This window comes from Lontra canadensis, unplaced genomic scaffold (genome assembly GCF_010015895.1).
Source record: "Lontra canadensis isolate GAN:19392208 unplaced genomic scaffold, GSC_riverotter_1.0 scaffold24, whole genome shotgun sequence".
Classification (NCBI taxonomy): Eukaryota; Metazoa; Chordata; class Mammalia; order Carnivora; family Mustelidae; genus Lontra; species Lontra canadensis.
The window spans coordinates 15,692,379-15,711,547 of NW_022631018.1; the positions used below are offsets into that span (position 1 = coordinate 15,692,379).

The window sequence follows — 19,169 nt, forward strand, 5'->3', positions numbered from 1 at the left end:
CTGCAGTATAGCACAGCACCACCTGTCTGCTCTCCAGCCAGATTGAGCTGAGATCGTTTTAAATCTTGTTTTGCTTTATTCGTGTTGTGTCACCCTGACCAAGCTCGTACCAACTGCTAAAATCAGTGCTTTGGGAAAGAATAGTGTCTTAAGCATACTCAGAGTACAAGTGTTAAAAGAGGGAGATGGGAGCTATTTAATGTGCCCCCATCCATCCTGGTAGATCAGTTTAATAGTTTTTGTAACTTGAAACCAATCTATCAGGTTGACATGTTGACAGGCAGTCTTGGTTTATGACAGATTAACTAATTCTTCATCTATTATTTATATTTTGCCTACACTGAAAAAAGCCATTAGTAGAAAACAAAGACCAGAAAAATAACATCATTAAGACAAGGGCAAAGAACTAGAACCACATAATAGAAAGGGAGAAAGACATCATTGGCCTAGAAAACCTAACACCAGTGAAACCTCCAGCCACTGAGCATAAAAATTAGCTCTGAGATTTCTGAATTTTATTGTTAGGAACTGACTGTGTTACATCCTACCTTCAAAAGATACTGCATAATGCACATAAGCCAACAACAGGAACTTGGGCCAGCACTGAGATGGTACACGTCAGCTTATATTTGTTTAAGTGATTTACTACAAATATTACTCTGATTGTAAGGAATACAAGATCTAAGGAGTCAGCAAATTCCTTCTTAGCACCAGTCAACAAATGGAAAATGTCAGAGGAATCCAAATAGTTTTATATATTTACTAATTCCATATTGCTGGTCTCATAACAACATTGGTTCCTAAGATGAACTACAAGTAGGAGAAAACCATGACTACTACCAGTGTCATATAAAAATACAGGAAAGGACACAGAGTCTATCCTTTGTGGGTACCCAAATGCAATAAATCCATATCATGCTCACATCCCTTAATTTAAGGTTAGATTTCAGTTTTATGAATCTAGGGATGAGTAGGAATTACGGTGTGGTTTACCTTATCTTTAGTTTTTTTTTTTTTTTATTTGACAGGCAAAGATCACAAGTAGGCAGAGAGAGAGAGGGGGAAGCAGGCTCCCCGCTGAGCAGAGAGCCCGATGCGGGGCTCGATGCGGGGCTCGATCCCAGGACCCTGGAATCGTGACCTGAGCCGAAGGCAGAGGCTTTAACCCACTGCGCCACCCAGGCGCCCCTACCTTATCTTTATAGCTACTTCCTTTTTCACAGTTGAGTTGAATGTACTTTATATAAAATACCACAGTACACAAAAGATTGTCCCAGGTCATCATAGTGGACTGTCAGGGTGATTTTGAAATATTAATTCAGTCTGAAGCCTGAGGGCATGAAGGCCAAATGAAATGACAATTTAAGCAATCGTCTGATTGATTTAATCCATGTGCACTATGAGTTAAGAAAATTCAGATTTTTTTCCTATTTGAAGCTTTTAGTTGTATGAAGTGTCCAGTTAATAATTTCAACTATTCTCTTTATTTTTTTTCCCCCTTCAGGAAAGACATTGGCTAATTCTTTGGGACAGAGCCAATCAGATGTATTGATGTGATGGATCTCTCCAGTGCTCACTGCAAAACCCAACTTCGTAATGAAACCACAGCAACTTGACAGGTCCAGTTAGGCAAAGCAGTCTGAGTAGGTCCCCACTGTTGGTTCGTTGTCAGCTGAGCTGACACGGGAAACAAGGTTTCCAACTCTTAGAAATAGCCCAGTGCCATTGGATTTGGTTCTCCTTGTGGGAACAAAATGGCAGCCTGCAAGTCACAGCAGAAACTCACTCTGCTAGGGTCTCATCCTGGGGGTTCCACCGCCTCTCCCACTAGTCGCCAGCTCCCCAGCTCACTGTGGGGCTCACAGCCCAGTGGAGATTCATGGAGCCCCAGAAAGGCCAGGCATGTGTGTGCTGTGGAAATGAACTGAGAGTCACGGGAGCCACCTTGAGTTTCAGCCACGTCGTTGCCTCTTGTTAACTATGTCACTGGGCAAGTTAAGTCTTCCTGGGTCTTTGTTTCCTCATCTGTAACATGGGATGGTTATGCTTACTTTGCGGGCTTTTTTTAAAATGAGAAACGAAATAATCCCTTTCGTGATGGACCACTACAGTGACCAGGAAACAGCAAATGCAAAAAAAAAAAAAAAAAAGAATTTAGTCGAAACTAAGTTTGTGGGTAGATGATACATGTATTCTGTTAATAACTTGAGATAACATTTAAAAATTCTTATTGTCATTTTATGACAAAACAATAATAACTACGTGGCTAAAGAAAATACTGTGGCTTAAAAGACCCTGGTCAGGGAGTAATATAGTATATTCATGTTTGTACGTCCTTTCAAAAAACATTTTAAATCTACAATCACTTTAACTTGGTTCTAAAGGGATTGGCTTTATTCAAATTTTCTGTGGAAATAATCTTAAAACTAACATATGTATTTATAAAAAGTAATGCTGTGTAGTGCTCTTTGGTATTCACCCAAAGGAGTTGAAAACTTACGTCCACACAAAAATCTGCACAACGTTACTCATAATTGCCCAAACTTGGAAGCAGCCAGCATGCCCGTCAGTAGGCGAAGAAATAAACTGTGGTCCACCGGGACAATGAAATATTATGGGGTGCTAAAAAGAAATGAGGTGTCTAGCCAGGAGAAGACGGGAAGGAATCTCAAGTGTATATTACTAAGTAAAAGAATACAACCCGAAAAGTCAACATACTGTATGATTCCCATTATATAACATTCTGGAAACAGCAAAACTATGGAGACAGGGGGAAGAGCAGTAGTGACTGAGGATATGCAGGCTGGCGGGGAGCAAGGGGGACGAATAGGAAGAGGACAGGGGATGTCCCGAGCAGTGAAAATACTCCGTATGGTGCCATAAAGATGTCTCCATGTCATGTTACATCTGTCCAAACCCGCAGACTGAACACCACCAAGAGTGAACCCTAACATAAACTGTGGACTTCGGGTGATTTTGATGTGTCCGTGTAGGGTCGTCCATTGTAACAAGTGTACCTCTCGGATGTGTGATGTTGATAATGAGGGAAGCTGTGTGAGTGTGGGGTGGGGGCTACACAGGAGGTCTCTTGTGTTTTCTTCTCAATTTTGCAGTGAACCTCAAACATCTGTAAAAAACAAAGTGTTACCAAAAAATAACACCGCCTTAAGCTGCTGGATCTACTGCTTGACAGCCAAGAACAGAGTAGTTTTGGGGTCCGTGTGGTCTTACGTAGTGTGAGGGTCATCAGGGAGAACCCCAAGCACACCGCCAAGGAAGGTCTAATTATTGAAATGTTTTCTTCTTCAGTAAAGAAAGCCTGGAACTACTTCGTAAAAGCTTGGTACTACTTAGTGAAAGTAAACACATGAAAAATAAAATATAAGTACTGAGAAGCATCCATGTGAGTTTTTTGATGTGATGTGGTGGAAAAAAAAAATCCGTTATTTAGGGTCAGTGGTTTCTAGACCAGATTCTATGGCTTGTTAGACCCATGGATTTGGGCGGGTCTTGAGTCCAACCTCCATCAGCTTCAGTCTCTTCCTTTCAAAAAACGCAGATGGTAGCAAATACCAAGACTTCTTTCAGATAATTTTTGCACGAAGTAAATGTGCTAAAGGCTATGAAAACATGCTATAAATGTAAATATCGTGGTAATGTAAGGTATTATTATTGTTATGAAAGGCTTAAAAGAAATTCTCCCTGTGACTTCTGGATGCCTTCAGCCTACTCTGGCCTTAGGCTTTAACACCCCTGCAAAATGACTTATTCAGACAATGTTAACAATTCTTGGTCAATGGCATCCTTTGAGTTTCAGTTTGCGATCAAGAGACGTTGATGGCTTATATATGTTATACCCGATTTTTTAAAAAGATTTTATTTGTTTATTTGATAGAGATGGCACAAGTAGGGAGAGCAGCAGGCAGAAGGAGAAGCTGTCTCCCTGCTGAGCAGGGAGCCCAATGCGTGAGACTCCAACCCAGGACCCCGGGATCCTGACCTAAGCCGAAGGCAGATGCTTAACCGTCTGAGCTACCAGGTGCCCTTACCTGAAATTTTTATATAGCTTGAAAGTATTGTGTAAAATACCAGCAGCAAGTTAAGGAAAGTATTTCTAGAATAAATATAAACATTAATGAGATGCAATTTCATGGCTGAGTGCAGTTTCTATGATTAATTACAAGCAATCAAGATTAAGTGATACACCGCCAGCGAACACGATAACTTATCACTAGAAGAATGTAAAGAACATTCCTGTGCCTGAACGTTCTAAAAACAGTAACATAGCCCTATATAGCTCATACAGTGTTTTCTCATGGATTAGACCAGCTCATCCCTGTAGCAATCATTTGAAGAAGCAGTGATTATTCTCCATTTATTAAGTGAGTCTGAAGTCTATTGATATCAAATGAAAACCCAGGAAGTCACAATTTAGAGATTAAAGGAGCTGGTACTAAAACCTAGGTCTTTGAATATTAAGTCCAGTGATCTTAAACACAAACACAAACATGTTGAAGTGTTAGCCCAGTGAAGGATGGCCCCAGTTCCAAGAAGCCCGGAGTAGGAAGATGGGTAATACCTAGCACCTGTGTTGCATGCAGACCACGTGAGGCTGTGAACACGGACAGGGAAAAGTGCCAGTGGGAGTTACTTTGTAAATTCAATGATACTTACACATTTTGATAATATCTGGGGGGCAAGATTCACATATTGTAGTTGACCATCTTCAGAAATATTATTTGTGTTCCCTACCACAGTTTGACTTGAGCTCAGTTCCATATAAAATATTCTTTTGAAGGTCAATGAGCAAGTCCCATATTACTGTCATAAACAATGAATCTGAACAAGTTTCTAAGACCGAAATAAAATTGTGAATATCATTTCACTCAGGTTTATTTGAATGTAGTAAGTCTGTTGTAATGTCTGGTACTACATACTAAGTAGGTTAAGTACGAAGCAGTAAAAATTTATGTTTTGCCTGATATTTTAAATCCTAACAGATATCATCTATGGATTGATTATAAGGCTCAATTTAGTAGTTTGCCTGTAACATACATGCTATCAGTACACGCCTTTAAACAATGGTTTCAGCTCCTATAGTGTTTCTCCTATAAAGGTCTACTTAAAAAAATCTATTCGCATGAAAACCTGACAACATGGAAACCATTTGTTTAAATTCTACACCAGGGGACACTTCATTATTACTCTGAATTGGGTATCTGTCATTTGTCAAGGTTTGCATATATCACATGACCTTCAGGACGCTCTGATAGAGCAAAAATCAGACATACCCTTGGCAGAAGGGCACTCAGGTTTTTCTAACACCAATATTATAAAAAATATGTAAGTGTTGGTAGTCATGTCAATCGTGTGTTTATACTTTAAAAAGAAGCAGAAGTCGTGAAGTTTAAACTGTCATGGCAAAAAAATGAGAAGCAAGACAATGGAAGGCAATGTTGGAAGCCTTTTAATCCGGTTCCAATTTTTTGCTTTGATATGTTACTTCTGTTTGAGTCTCAGTTCCCTCACCTGGAAGATGGGCTTAATAACTTTCATCTTGCAGAGTAACTGTGAGATTTGGAGGAAACCCATCTGTTGGCGGGTACATAGTACCCCGTATGATTCAGCCCCTAAAAAAGACTAATCTAGAATAAGCAGAAACTTTGTGTTACTTTGTTACCAAATTGACTGTTATAGGATTTTATTTCAACTTCCATTATTACAATACCATTTATTTAAATAGAAACTCTGAAAAAAAAAATAGACTCCGGATAGGTATGAGACAATCCTTGCCCTCACAAAACCATCACATTCCAACCCAGACTTTCTTTGAAACTGTCATCGAAGCTGGACGTTTGGGGAACAGGTCAGCTGAGAGCTGAGGAGAGGTCGGTTTACCTTCTGGGCCCCCTCTTTAAAATCTCCCAGATACTTCCGCCCCTTCCATACTCTTCTCGGGCTTTTAAATGGACCTGAGAAATCTTTGGCACGAATTGTTACTAAGCTTTTCGGTAAAACCAAAAAACGTTCTGAGATGCTGAATGCAAAGGCAGCAAAAGAGAAAGAGACGTAAGATTTAACTATTAACATGCCGCCCTATTTCCAGAAAAAATCATCACGCCTGACTGTAAGACTGGGCCTGGGAGGGAAAGCAGCAAAAACCCTCCGGGTGGTAAAACCTAGTCCTGGGGGCGAGGGACGCGTAGCGAGACAACTGCAGAGCGCCGGGCCGCACGCACCTCGCGAACGCACAGTCGAGGCCGGGCGTTTGCAGAGAGGCCCGGGGTCCCGGGCAGGGTCGCCGCGGGCAGCCTGGTACCAAGTGCACCTGGGGCCGGGGAGCAGCGGGTCCAGCAAACCAGCCCGCCCAGCCCCTGCACCCGGGAGGATTGGCAGCGCTACACCCTCAGATGAAAGTAGCGTGCACGGCTCCAGAAAACACTTGTCCTTGTGGCCATTTTCGGTGGGGCTGCCAGGCGCCCTGTGCTCTGCGTCCCCGCGGTGGGACAAATGGGCTCCTGAGATGGGAAGTTACAGAACTTTCAGAACACGGGGCCCGCGAGGCCGGGGCAAGGCACGGTCCGCTCATCTGGGCCCGCAGGGGGCGGGTGGGGGAAGGGCAGAGGTGGTGTCGAGAGTCCCTCCGGGGATCCAGCCCCGCGCCGGGCCAGCGGCAGGGAGAAGGCGCGGAGACCGCGCTCCCCCTCCAGCGGCTGCTCGCTTTCCAGTACCGACGCGAGCCGGAGAGGTGCAGCCCCGCGAGGAGGGGCCGGCGCGCCGCGGCGGGAGGGGCGCCGGCGGGCTAGCAGCCCTCGGCCCCGCGGCGGGCGGCGCGGCTCCTCACTGCACCAACCTGCGGGCTCCGGCTGGCTGCGGGCCGCGGCCCCTCCCACCCGCACCCCACCCGCGCCGCCGCCGCCCCGGGCCGGCCCAGTCCCAGCCGCTGCCGCAAGGAGCCGGCGTGCGGGGCGCCCCGCTCCGACCGCAGCCGGCGGGGGCGTCGCGGCCACCGCGAATTGCACCCGGGGCTCGGGCCTCCCCCGACCCCGCTCCCCTCCCTCCCTCGCTCCCTGCGTCCCTCTCGCCCCCGCCCCTTTCTCCCACCTCCCCCACCCCCTCCCTCCGCCCGCCGCGCTCCTCCCGCCCGGCAGCGCGCTCGGCTCCCCGCGCCCCCCGCGCCCGCTCGCTCCTCCTCCAGCCCCGGCCCGGCCTCCCGCGCGCCCTCCAGCCCGCTGCGCGCCGGCCGCCGCCTGGTCATGTCAGGATGGAGATCCGGCAGCACGAGTGGCTCTCGGCCTCCCCCCACGAGGGCTTCGAGCAGATGAGGCTCAAAAGCCGCCCCAAGGAGCCCTCGCCGAGCCTGACCCGCGTGGGCGCGAACTTCTACAGCAGCGTCAAGCAGCAGGACTACAGCGCCAGCGTCTGGCTCCGGAGGAAAGACAAGCTGGAGCACGTAAGAGCGGCGCGCTCCCCGGGGCCTCGGCCCGGCACCTGCCCCGGAGGTGGCCGGAGCGCGCGCGGGGCGGCGGGGCCGGGCGCGGGGGACCCGGCAGGTGGCGCGACTCGGGGACGGGGCGGCCGCGTCCTCCTTCCGCCCGGGGCCTCTGTTCTGCACTTTCTTGCCGGGAAGGACCGGGCTGCGGGGAGGAGAGGGGAGGGGAGGTGCCTTTCCTGGCACTGCCTGCCCCCCCCGCCCCGCCCCGCGCACCTCGACCTCCCCCACGGGCTTTTTTCAGGGTTCTTGGGCACCGCGTTCCCGGCGCGCCTCTGCGGGGTGAACGAGAAGGGGAACTGCCCCAGCGGGGCTCCGAGGAACGTGGCGTCGCACGGTGGTGCGCTCTAGAGGGGCCAGACGGTCCTTGGGGCTGTGTTACTTCGTCCAGAAACTACCCTCTAGCGAGTCCGCGCGGGAGCCGCCGCGGGCGACTCCGCCTGGGTCCGCGCACGAGCCGGGAGAGTTTTCTGCAGCCCGTGCTCCGGGATGAGCAGCTGGCGATCCTTGCTTGAGCCCAGCTAGGGAGAGCTGTGCGCGTTGCGAGGAGGAGAAAGGCGAGCGGCCCGCCCTGCTCCGTGGGAACCGCCGCCCGGCAGGGTGGGAGCTGGCGAGCCGGGACCTCCGCTCCGCAGAGCGCGCGCCTCGCGGGCAGCGTCCCAGGCGCCAGAGCTGAGCCCCTGGGGCTCGCCGTTCTGGAAGGGGAAAGTCCCTCTAAAGAGACGTTTAGTGGATCCCCAGTTTCCACCCTGACCCGTCAGCCTCTTCTTAAACCAGATGTTAAAATGAAACTAAGAGAATTATCTCAGGAGTGCAGCCCAGCTAGGCAGGGAGAGGATGCTGTTTCTTCCCGCGGAGCTGCATAATCCAAATCGAGGCCGTTAATGGAATGTGGAGGTTTCCTTGCATTTGGGTCACATCTCCAATTATGACAGAAAGATAAGAAGGAGAACTTCGTAAACTCACACATCTTCTGCCGCCCCACCGACCTCACTCACATCTGCACCGCCACCGCCCCCTTCCCCCCCAAGCGCTTCTCCTCCTCCCCTGGGTTTTGCAGCAACATCAAGCTTCCCAAGAAGCAGCGTGCAAAGGAGTGTTTCTCCCACAGTCTGAAAGGAAGGTCTGTGCCATTTCTCTGAGGGCCTGATTAAGTCCCTTGAAAGCTGTCTTGGGTGCAGAGAACCATTTCCGGGTATCAGAAGGATGTCTCAGATCCTTATCACCATGGAAGTAGCTGATTCTAGGAGAACAAGTTGTCTGAAAGGCAGCAGAATCCACTTAAAAATGCAAGTTCCGGAATTAGCATAGGGGACTGGTGGTTAATAGTTTCAAGAGCATCTTCCTGGAGTTTGGCTCTAGAAGCCTTGTCTGATGTCAGTACCAGGGAAACTGGTCGGGTCTTAGAGCAGTGGGAGAATAATCTCCCTTTCCCTTTCCCTGAATATGTGTTCATTTGCATCTCAGGCTTTTGGCTGCTCTGTTGCTTTTCTTCTCCAAGTGGAAACCAGTAGTGCACCCTTTTCTAGGTCTCCCCAAGTCCCAGACACTGCACAGCTTTGACTTCAATGCGTCCTCACTTTCACGTTTCCACTGAGTTTCAAGGCCTGCTGGGGTGGGCCATGGCAGCCTCACGGTTCTGGGAGAGTGTTGGATGCTCAGCCTAAGGAAAGTCTGCTTGTTTAGAGGCACCTGAGGTCTCATGCTTTCTTCTTCATTCAGATGCTACTAAACAGAGCATTGCATTAAAAAAAAAGAAAGAAAGAAAGAAAGTCACCTCATTTGTTATTTAAATCAACACAGCATTTTTGTTTGCTCTCTCAAATACATTTCATGAGACAGGTACTCTGCTTCTCATGGTTTTCTCTGTATCTGCTTTCAGTTAGAAAGGGGGCATTTTGCTTCCAGTGAAATTTTTTGAGACATTCTCTTGCTCCTTTGGAGCATCTATGTTTTAAAGGAAAAATAGTATTTCTGAAAGTACAATGAAAAAATTAAGTGAGCATAAAAATATAAATTTTATCTGAAGTCAAGCTTGGGGTATTTATTTATTTATTTATTTTTAAAGATTTTATTTATTTGACAGACAGAGATCACAAGTAGGCAGAGAGGCAGGCAGAGAGAGAGAGGAGGAAGCAGGCTCTCCGCGGAGCAGAGAGCCCGATGCGGGGCTCGATCCCAGGACCCTGGGATCATGACCTGAGCTGAAGGCAGAGGCTTTAACCCACTGAGCCACCCAGGCGCCCCGCTTGGGGTATTTATAATAGATATCAGATGTTGGGGTACACCACATTTCAGGTAGTTTGATGTGAATTTCTGGTTAGATAGTTGAAATTTAAAAACCTGTAACACATGGAACCTAGTATATTTTTGCCATGCAAAGCTGAAAACGGGATGTTGACTTTATTATACATGGCGTGCTGAACCTATGTGGCACCACAGAGATTAGAATGAGTGATGAGTGTCATATGAAATTCAAAGGTGATATAGGGTAGTTGAAAAAAATCCCTTTGATCTGTCTAATCAAATGGAGGGCCACCATTTTTTATTAGGTTAAAAAAATGAGTAATTGGGACGCCTGGGTGGCTCAGTGGGTTAAGCCGCTGCCTTCGGCTCAGGTCATGATCTCAGGGTCCTGGGATCGATTCCCGCATCGGGCTCTCTGCTCAGCAGGGAGACTGCTTCCCTCTCTCTCTCTGCCTGCCTCTCTGCCTACTTGTGATCTCTCTGGGTCAAATAAATAAATAAAATCTTAAAAAAAAAAAAGAGTAATTATGATGGAGATCATATGCATGCAAACGGCCTACGTTCTTTTGCCGGTTTTTAAAAAACCAATCTAGAATTAAGGGCATAAGTAAGTTACGGCTTCAGATGACACACATACTCAGTCATCGCAATAACGGAATTCCCTGGAATGAAATGTGGCGGCGTGTGGACTCTGTCCAGACTTCAGAGGCATTGCTCAGTCTGAGAGTCAATAACACGATGTAAAGTGACAGCGAAGGAATATACTTCCACCCACTTAGCTAAAAGTGACGATAATTTATCTCTCCTCTGGTTTAAAGGCTACAGAACTGATCCCCGGGCCGGACAAGTGAAAGTGACAAGAATTGGTCAAGGATAGGTCAGAGCCCATCTTTGAATCTTTCCTGTCACTTGTTGGTCAGTACTTAAGATGAATGCCCATTAAGAAATAAATCCACACAAGGGAATTCTCACGTCCTTAAGTCCTTATGAGAAGCTACAAAGGTTTGGTATCGTGAATTCGGCACTTTGAACTCTTTGAATTTCCACTTGGAAATTTCAGGAAAAAGTAAAATTGCTGGCCATGGGCAGACTGTCTTCTCATTAGCTACAAATAGTGCTCTTGGTTCTTAGAAACCTTTCCTTCTTATTCTGCCTCACTGTGCCCATGGCTGTGGACGATAAACAGTGGAAGTCTCGGTTTGGAAGGTTCAGGAAACAATGGACGTCTTATATTCTGTAAGATCCTGTTACTTACCGTGTAACGTAAAAGTGAAACATTATGGTCTAGCAAAGCAAGAAGAGCAGGGGGCCCTTCCTTCAACCCCCTGACCCACCCCTGTTCTGTCAGCCCTCCCTGGGGCTGGGTCACGTTAAGAGGAACCACGTAATACGATTTAACTGTCATCCCACAGGAGACTGTAGCATCAGTTATGCTGGTCTCACGGTTCATGGTGACATTATGCCCTGGTTGCTTTTTTTTTTTTTTTTTTTTGGTACAAAGTAAGAGAGTTGTTGAAGCTACTCTGCTCAGTTGCTTGGTTTTATGCCAGTCGTGTGTGTAGAAGTTTCCTGATGCCACTTACGGAGCTAGGGAAGGCCTTATTTTCCCTTGTGCTTACTCAGCTAGCTCTTGTCTAAGTGTGGTTAAGAGTGGGGCTCTGGTGAGACAGGCCACCATCTCTTATTAATTCTGTGATCTCAGGCAAAGGACTCAGAGTCACCAGGAGGCACCTTCATATTCCTCCTTAAAGGAGACACAGGCTTGCTGGGATGATCCAGAGGACTGTCCTTCGGTCCGTCGCAGAGACGCACAGCCCTTGACAACGTTGGGGGCGCCACACTGCAAAATAGTATTTCCCCTCCCACATTTCATCTGTGCGGGGTGCAGGTTCTCAGTCCGTTCAGACTGCTGTAACCAAATCCCGGAGATTGAGGGTCTTGTAAACACCCAACAGGGCTTTCTCACCACTCCGGAGATCTCGGATGAAGTCCAAGATCAAGGCTCCCGCCCATGCAGGGGCTAGCGAGGGGTGCTTCCTGTTTCCTAGATGGCTCTTTTTGCTCTCCCTCTCAGGGTAGAAAGGGGGAGGGAGCTCTCTGGAGATTCTGTAATAAGGCTACTCTCCTCTTCATGAGGATTCCAGCTTCATGACCTAATCACCTCCTAGAGAGCCCACCTGCAAATGCCAGCCTGCAGGGGGGATGAGGTTCCAATGTATGACGTTTGTATGAACACAACCACGCAGTCTACAGCAGCGGGGGTTTCCTTCGGGGAGTTGCCCGGCCTGCCGGAAGCTCCATCCCGAAGCGTGTTGTCAAGGCAGCTAAAGGGAAGATGGTAAATCATGTCAAGTCTCTCAGTGTTTCCACCCAGAAGGGAAACATCCATTTGGCTCCTATTTATTGACCAAAATCAGTTTCGAGGCCAAGGCTTGCTTCTGAGGAGGTGTGGAAGGGGGACCTGACAGAGACCCAGAAGAAGGGGAAAGAGGACACCCGTGACCAGCTTCTCAGCGTGACCACAACACATAAAGCACTTAGCACCGTGTGTGGCTTTGTTACGTGTTCTACTCGCGGTACCTAGAGATGCAGTTGTTTCTTAGATATTAGCTAGTGCTCTGGCTGAGCCCTTACACTCCCCCCAGAGAGCTTCGGATGTCGTATTTGAGATCAGCCTGCCTGCGATGTAGGCCTGGACCCAGAGTATGTGGGTCCTTTGGCTGGCAAGGGCAGCTCACTATCCCAGGCATGTCATGCTGCATCTGCCTGGCTTCTAGTCTGTTCTCTGGGACCCCGATTGTGCCCTCCCCGGCCATTCAGAGGCTGTCGCTTCTTGTTCCCACTCTGCAGGCTCTGCTAGCTGAGATGGGCTCCTTGCCCCGTCCCCAACCCCTGTTTTCCATCCCAGCTCAGTGCTGGTGGAATTGAATGGAGCAGTATTTGATTTATCTGCATAATGGCTCAGAAAGTCTGTTTAAGATGGGAAGAGAAAGCAGAGGAGAGAATTTGTAAAGAGTAGAAGATAGAATCCTTAATGTTCATACTTGTAGAGAACCTTAATGTCTTGCTTGGTTTAGGTGAGTGCGTCCCTTAAAAAAACTTGTCTCCTCTAAGCGTGACTATGCACCTGCTTAAATGCATTGTATGTTACCGCTGAGTAGTAAATAAACACCCAGAGTGCACTTGCCTCCTGGAATAAATTATTCACATGATGAGCAAATAATAATGGATTGGAGCAGACCTGCTCACTATGGTGTAGGCTTGTATTACGTAATGCCATTTGTGTCCCACAGAACAAATTTGTGAAAGTCTCATTTATGCCCCACAGAGCAGATCAGTGAAGCGCCAAAGACAGTTCAACCTAAGGGAATGAATCTTTAAGGTGTTCCATTAAAAATCAAATGAACAAATGGAAAAGATTCTTTCCTAGCTTTACGTATTATTGTTCAATCTCTGTGTTACAGGATGATTTTAGTTTGGCGCGTGTTTAAGAACATTTACCAGGATGATTTCCTGTGATTTGAGATGGGACAGACAAAGCCCCGCCTGAGGCGGGATTCTGTCATCTGTCAAGGAATAGAAATTTAGATGTCTCTGCAGTGTGTCTAATGGACCTCATGTTGTGTGCATTACCCAGGTAGCAAATATTAATTCCACTAATGGACTTCGCTCACTGCGGGTTGACATTTCAGTTTATATTGAAGAACCTTTGATTCTTTGAACTCTGTGGGGTGTCTCACTGACTTATTGTGAGGTTGTCTTCGGCTATGAACTATCACATGTGATACATTTAATTGGAGAAGCTCAAGACGATTGGACTTAAGGTTTCTGTTTCCTCCCTTCTTCCGAATAATAGCCATATACCAATTTCTGGCCAGTTTCTCTAGAAGTTTTTACCTCTCTTGGCAGACTTCTGCGTCTGTCTCGGGTTTTAATCTGTGTCACAGATTTCAGTTCTTCTATTTTAGTTCCAAAGATCAAGAAATGTGAGGGAGCTTTTGCGATGTGTTTATATGAATCGACTGATAACGGGGCATGATCAGGCAAAGGTAGGCTCGTTGCTAAGATATCCGCCCAGGAATGGTGCTCCGGGTGCATATACTGCAGACTGTGAAGTTACTAAATTGTCTTAAGATTCACACCCACACGGATTGTATTGCAAGAGCTTAGAATACAACAATGAACGTTTAGGAACAGTTGAAATGCCAAAATGGGACTGTTCAGAGATAGACTTTTTTTTTTTTTAACCAAAAAAAAAAAACAAACAAACAAAAAAAAACCATTTTTATTTTTCTCACAAACAGAAAAACATGAGCCCAATTTCTAAAATCACAGATCAAGCCTTTAAGCAGAGCTTATGGGGGAAAAAACAATAAAGAACACGGCACCTTTCCTAGGTAGAATTAATCACCTCGTAAAATCTCACTGCTGTCTAACACGTGAAGTGGGCCCAAGTCCAACTGCCTGACCTGGTACTGTGGGACCGGATGTCATGGCCATTGGCTGATAAATATGGTTCTTCATTCCCTAAAGCAGACAGGGAGCCTTGTGACTCTGCTCCTTCTCTGACTTACGTAGGATTGTGCTCCTGCCCTTAAGTTCATAGGTCTGATCCAGCAACACCAGAAGGAGTTAGCTTGGGAGGCCGGGACTCAGTGATAGGTTCTTACTGCAGGTGACTTTTTTTTTTTTTTAAAGATTTTATTTATTTATTTGAGAAAGAGAGAGAGCACGTGTGCGGGATGAGGGCAGGGGCAGAGGACAAAAGAAAATTTTTTTTTTTTTTTTTAAGATTTTATTTATTTATTTGACAGAATCACAAGTAGGCAGAGAGGCAGGCAGAGAGAGGAGGAAACAGGCTCCCCGCTGAGCAGAGAGCCCAACGTGGGGGCTCAATCCCAGGACCCTGGGATCATGACCTGAGCTGAAGGCAGAGGCTTAACCCACTGAGCCACCCAGGCACCCCAAGAAAGAAAATCTTAAGCAGACTTGGGCCCAGTTGGGGCTGTGTCTCAGGACCCTGAGATCATGACCTGAGCAGAAACCAAGAGTCTGATGCTTAATCAGCTGTGCCACTGAGGCATACCTCGCAGGCACCTTTTATGTGGAAGACACTTACTTTAGGAGATTCCGAGGACTTTCATGTGACAAGCATTTATACAACATGTACTATGTTCCAAGTGGTGGAGGATATACAAAGACTTAGAGCAGAGTCCCTCCCTCAAGATGTTCACGGCTTTATAAATACAGTTATCACATGATCACAGTGTTATGAATAACGCTGGAAAATACAAAGTAGCACGAGAACACTGCCTTTGAAGGACTTGGTTAGACAAGGATAAAATACTGTTAAAAATAGGTAATGTCACATAAAATGATGATGTATTATAACAAACTCGTTTATTTCAGTAATGCAAAGTTGCTACAAAACTTGAAAATCAATTGATGTAATTTATCACATTAAAAGAATGATAGAGTAAACCCAAGTGATTATTCCAACAGATGAAGAAAAAGCATTTGATAAAATTCTATACCTGAGTGTGACAAAATTCTCAACAAAGTGGACATAAAAAGAAATTTTATTGTTCTGATACAGGCTTTAAGGAAAAAAACCTCACAGTTAATGGTGAGATGTTGAAAAATTATTTGCACAGATTGTAAGTAGAATGGAGATATCCACTTATCATGACTTATACTCAGCATTGTACAGGAGGTTTTAGCCAATGCAAGAAAGCAAGAAAAAGGAATATATAAGGATTGAAAAGGAGGAAATAAAATGTCATTCTTAGCAGTTGACTTGCGTATGAACGTTTGAAACCCAAATACACCACTGATATACCTAATGAATTAATAATGTCCCTGGATTTATTACAGCCACTCCCTACAAGGTCAATATGCAAAATCAAATTAGAAAAAAGTTAGTCCAATGCAAAACTAAAGATCTTTACCATTTACATTAGCATACAAATAACAGCTACTTAAGGAAACACGGAAGATCTCTTTTTAATTCTCCATGGACTGTGCCAGAGCCAGAGTGCAGATACAATTCAGTTAAATCCCAGCAAGTTTGTGTGTGTAAATCTGTTGGAAATGATGCTAAAAATTATGTGAAAATACCAATGACCAAGAATAGCCTGCATAATCTTGATGAAGAAGAATGAAGTTAGAAGAATGTTTCTATATATTAAAACTTATTATAAACTAGATTAATCCAAGCAATGTGGTACTGGTGCAGGGATAAACAAGAAGATCAGTTGACAGAATAGAGAATGCAGAAAGAGACCTGTGTATATACTTTGTTATTGACAGGTACTTGATATATGACAAAAGTGGTGGGCACAGAAGCGTAGTGGGAAAAAGATGGTCTTTTAAAAAATGGTTCTTGGTCAGTTGTACATCAGAATGAAAAATGGATCTTGACTTCTCTTTAATGCCATACACAAAAATCAGTTTAATGTAGGTTATAAATCTAATTTAGAAATGGAAACAATGAGGCTTCTAGAAAATAATATAATAAAAAATATCTTCATCAACTTGGACTAGAGAAAAACATTCTTAAGCAATTTTAATAGTTCCAATCTAGTGTTTATTAATAAACTGGACCAGAGTAAAATTAAATAATTTTGACAGTAAAAGATTCCATTAAGAGAATAAAAAGGCAAGTCACAAAACAGGATATATTTCCAACACACACTCTGACAAGGAGTTTGTGTCCAGAATATATAAAAAGCATCTACAAATCAATAGCAGTGGACAGCCCCCATAAGTGAGCAAGACATTTAAACAAGAACTTCACAGGAACATAGCCAAGCCATCGAATGTATAAGGTGCTTGACGGCATCAGTCCTCAAGGAAGTAAACAGTTAAAATGATACTTTACTATATAGCCACAAGAATGGCTGAAATTAAAATGACAGATAATAACAAGTGTTGATTCAAATGAGGAGCAACTGTAACTCTCAGAACTTCTACTAGGGACTGTATACCTGTATGTGGGATAATGTAGATGACTCTTTCAGACATAGTAATAAGTGAAGGAAGTCAGAGACTGTTCCTGTTTATGTGAAAAAAACAGGCAAAGCTAAGTGATGAGTATAGTGATTACCTTTGCAGGTAAGATGGGAACTAGGGAGGCTCTTGGCCTGGGGCTAATAGTGTTCTGTCTCTTTTTTTAGGATATGGTTACAAAGTAACAGTTACTGAACTATACGCTGAGGATGCCTGGGTGGCTCAGTTTGTTAAGCAGTTGCTTTTGGCTTAGGTCATGATCCTAGGGTCCTGGGATCAAGCCCCACATCGAGCTCCTTGATCAGTGGGGAGCCTGCTTCTTCCTCTGCCTACCTCTCCCCCTGCTTGTTCTCTCTGTCAAATCAATAAATAAAATCTTTAAAAAACCAAAAACTATACCCTGAAGATTTATACACCTCATGTATATCATTAGTTCCATGATAGGTTATATTTTAAAAAGTAAAACGTATACAGTGCCCTTCCCCTTGCTTATTGCTTATTTCTGGCTGTTCCTTCTCAGACTCGCTTCTCCTGTTCTATTCTCTAGTCCACGGACCTTGGGCCGTGATGCCCTCTGTCACTGTTGTGTTCACGTGGCTGACTTGTACTTATCACCTCGCTGGGACTGGCTTCTTGGGTCCTGAAGAGGTCGGGCTTCATTCTGCAAGCAAAGGGAAGATGTTTGAATGCAGCAAGCCCACATTTCAGGAAACCTGCCCTGTTGAGGAACGATGGCCTGCAACTGGGGAAACCGGCGTCAGTCTCTCCTGGCGGTAGAGGTGGGAAGTAACGAAAGAATGTGGTAGAAGCAGAAAAATTGAGGGGAAGATGCAGGAAGTGTTGTGAAATAGGGGTTGGCTGGGACTTGGTGCTTGGTTGAATGTGAGGAGCCCGGGCAAGCTCATCCATTCAGCAAAACTTTGTTGAATGCCAGGGATGTCCCCGTAATTAAGATTGGCACGGTGGGCGCGGTGGGTACAGGGATGAGCAAGGAAAATTCCAAAAACTCCTTGAGACTTGGAATTCTGCCCTGTTCATCATTGTATCTTGGCCTAATTTCTTGTTATGATCTTGATCCATATTATCAGTATTCTTATGAGCATAATTCACAGACATTGCAGTTCTGCTGTCTGCGAGGAACTGAGCCCCAGGCTTGGGAAGGTTCAAACACGCATGATTGGACCTTTGACCTCAGATTACTTCTGGTTTAGCCCTCCAGAGCTCAATTCAGGAACGCCTAGGTGGCTCAGTCGGTTAAGTGTCCAACTCTTTTTTTTTTTTTAAGATTTTATTTATTTATTTGAGAGAGAGGGAGAAGATAGAGACAGAGAGCTGTGGAGTGGGAACGGAAGGAAAGGGAGAAGCAGATTCCACCCTGAGGGCAGAGCCTGACGTGGGGCTCCATCCCGCAACCCTGAGACCACAGCCTGAGCTGAAATCAAGAGTCGGACGCTCAACTGACTGAGCCACCCAGGTGCCCCCAGCGTCCAACTCTTGGTTTTGGCTCGGACCACGATCTCATGGGTTGTGGGATCAAGCCTGTGTGGGGCTCCGTACTCAGCTTAGAGTCTGCTTGAAGATTCTCTCCCTCTGCCCCTCCCTGCTCCTCTCCCAAATCAATCAATCAATCAATCTTTAAAAAAGAAAAAAAAAAGGAACTCAAAAACAGTCACCTCTAAACCCGAGTCCTTATTAGGTGCCCCTCATGGATGCAGGCATTGTGAGTAGGTGTCTGTTTATAGCACTGAACATGCTATTTTTTTTTAATTACTGATTGTCTATTTTTTGCCTTCAATGAAAAGTTTGAGGACAATATGGGTGTCTTATTCATGATAACACACCCTTAATGCCCAACACAGTGCTTGATGGACATCTAGTATTTATTGACTTGACTATTGAAAGAGAGGAATGAGTGAATGAATGAATGAATGAATGAATATGTGCTTAGGGAGGCAGGATCTGCACAGGTATTGAAGGAATGTGGTGGCATATGCTACTTGCCAGATAAGTAGAACAGACTCGAAATGCAATGAGAAGTCAATGAAAACTGACTTGAGGTAAGACGGAGAAGCCAATAGACGAGTCTCCCTCTACCCCATCCACAGGTTGAAGCTCCATTGACTTCTTTTAAGACTGGAAAATGGTGGTTTTCCATTCACTTTATTGACCTCTTTCAATGTGTAATCCTCTTGTTTACGATGAATTTTGTTTTGGTTTTCATTTCTATGGAACTTAGTTTTAATGAGTCAAGAGGAGAACATTAACTTTTGAATTTTCTCCAAGTACTTTGGTCTGACCTGCTGCCTTGCTGAAATCCTCTGGTTCATTATTTAGCCTTTGCCTGATCTATCTTGAGCAGCGACTGTAGGACACTCGGCAGCAAGGAATGTGTCAAAACTGCCAAAACGCCCCAAAACACCCA

General features: G+C 45.5%; 1 protein-coding gene across 1 annotated transcript in view; it reads left to right on the forward strand.

Annotated features, from left to right (window-relative positions):
• Nucleotides 1-7,183: 7,183 nt before the first annotated feature.
• The window catches only part of PLD5 (phospholipase D family member 5), a 375,019-nt gene continuing 363,033 nt past the window's right edge, over nt 7,184-19,169 (forward strand). Inside the window, exon 1 of the mRNA XM_032862919.1 lies at nt 7,184-7,453. Coding sequence (XP_032718810.1) covers nt 7,265-7,453 — 189 coding nt within the window. The 5' untranslated portion in view covers nt 7,184-7,264. The remainder of the gene's footprint in view (nt 7,454-19,169) is intronic.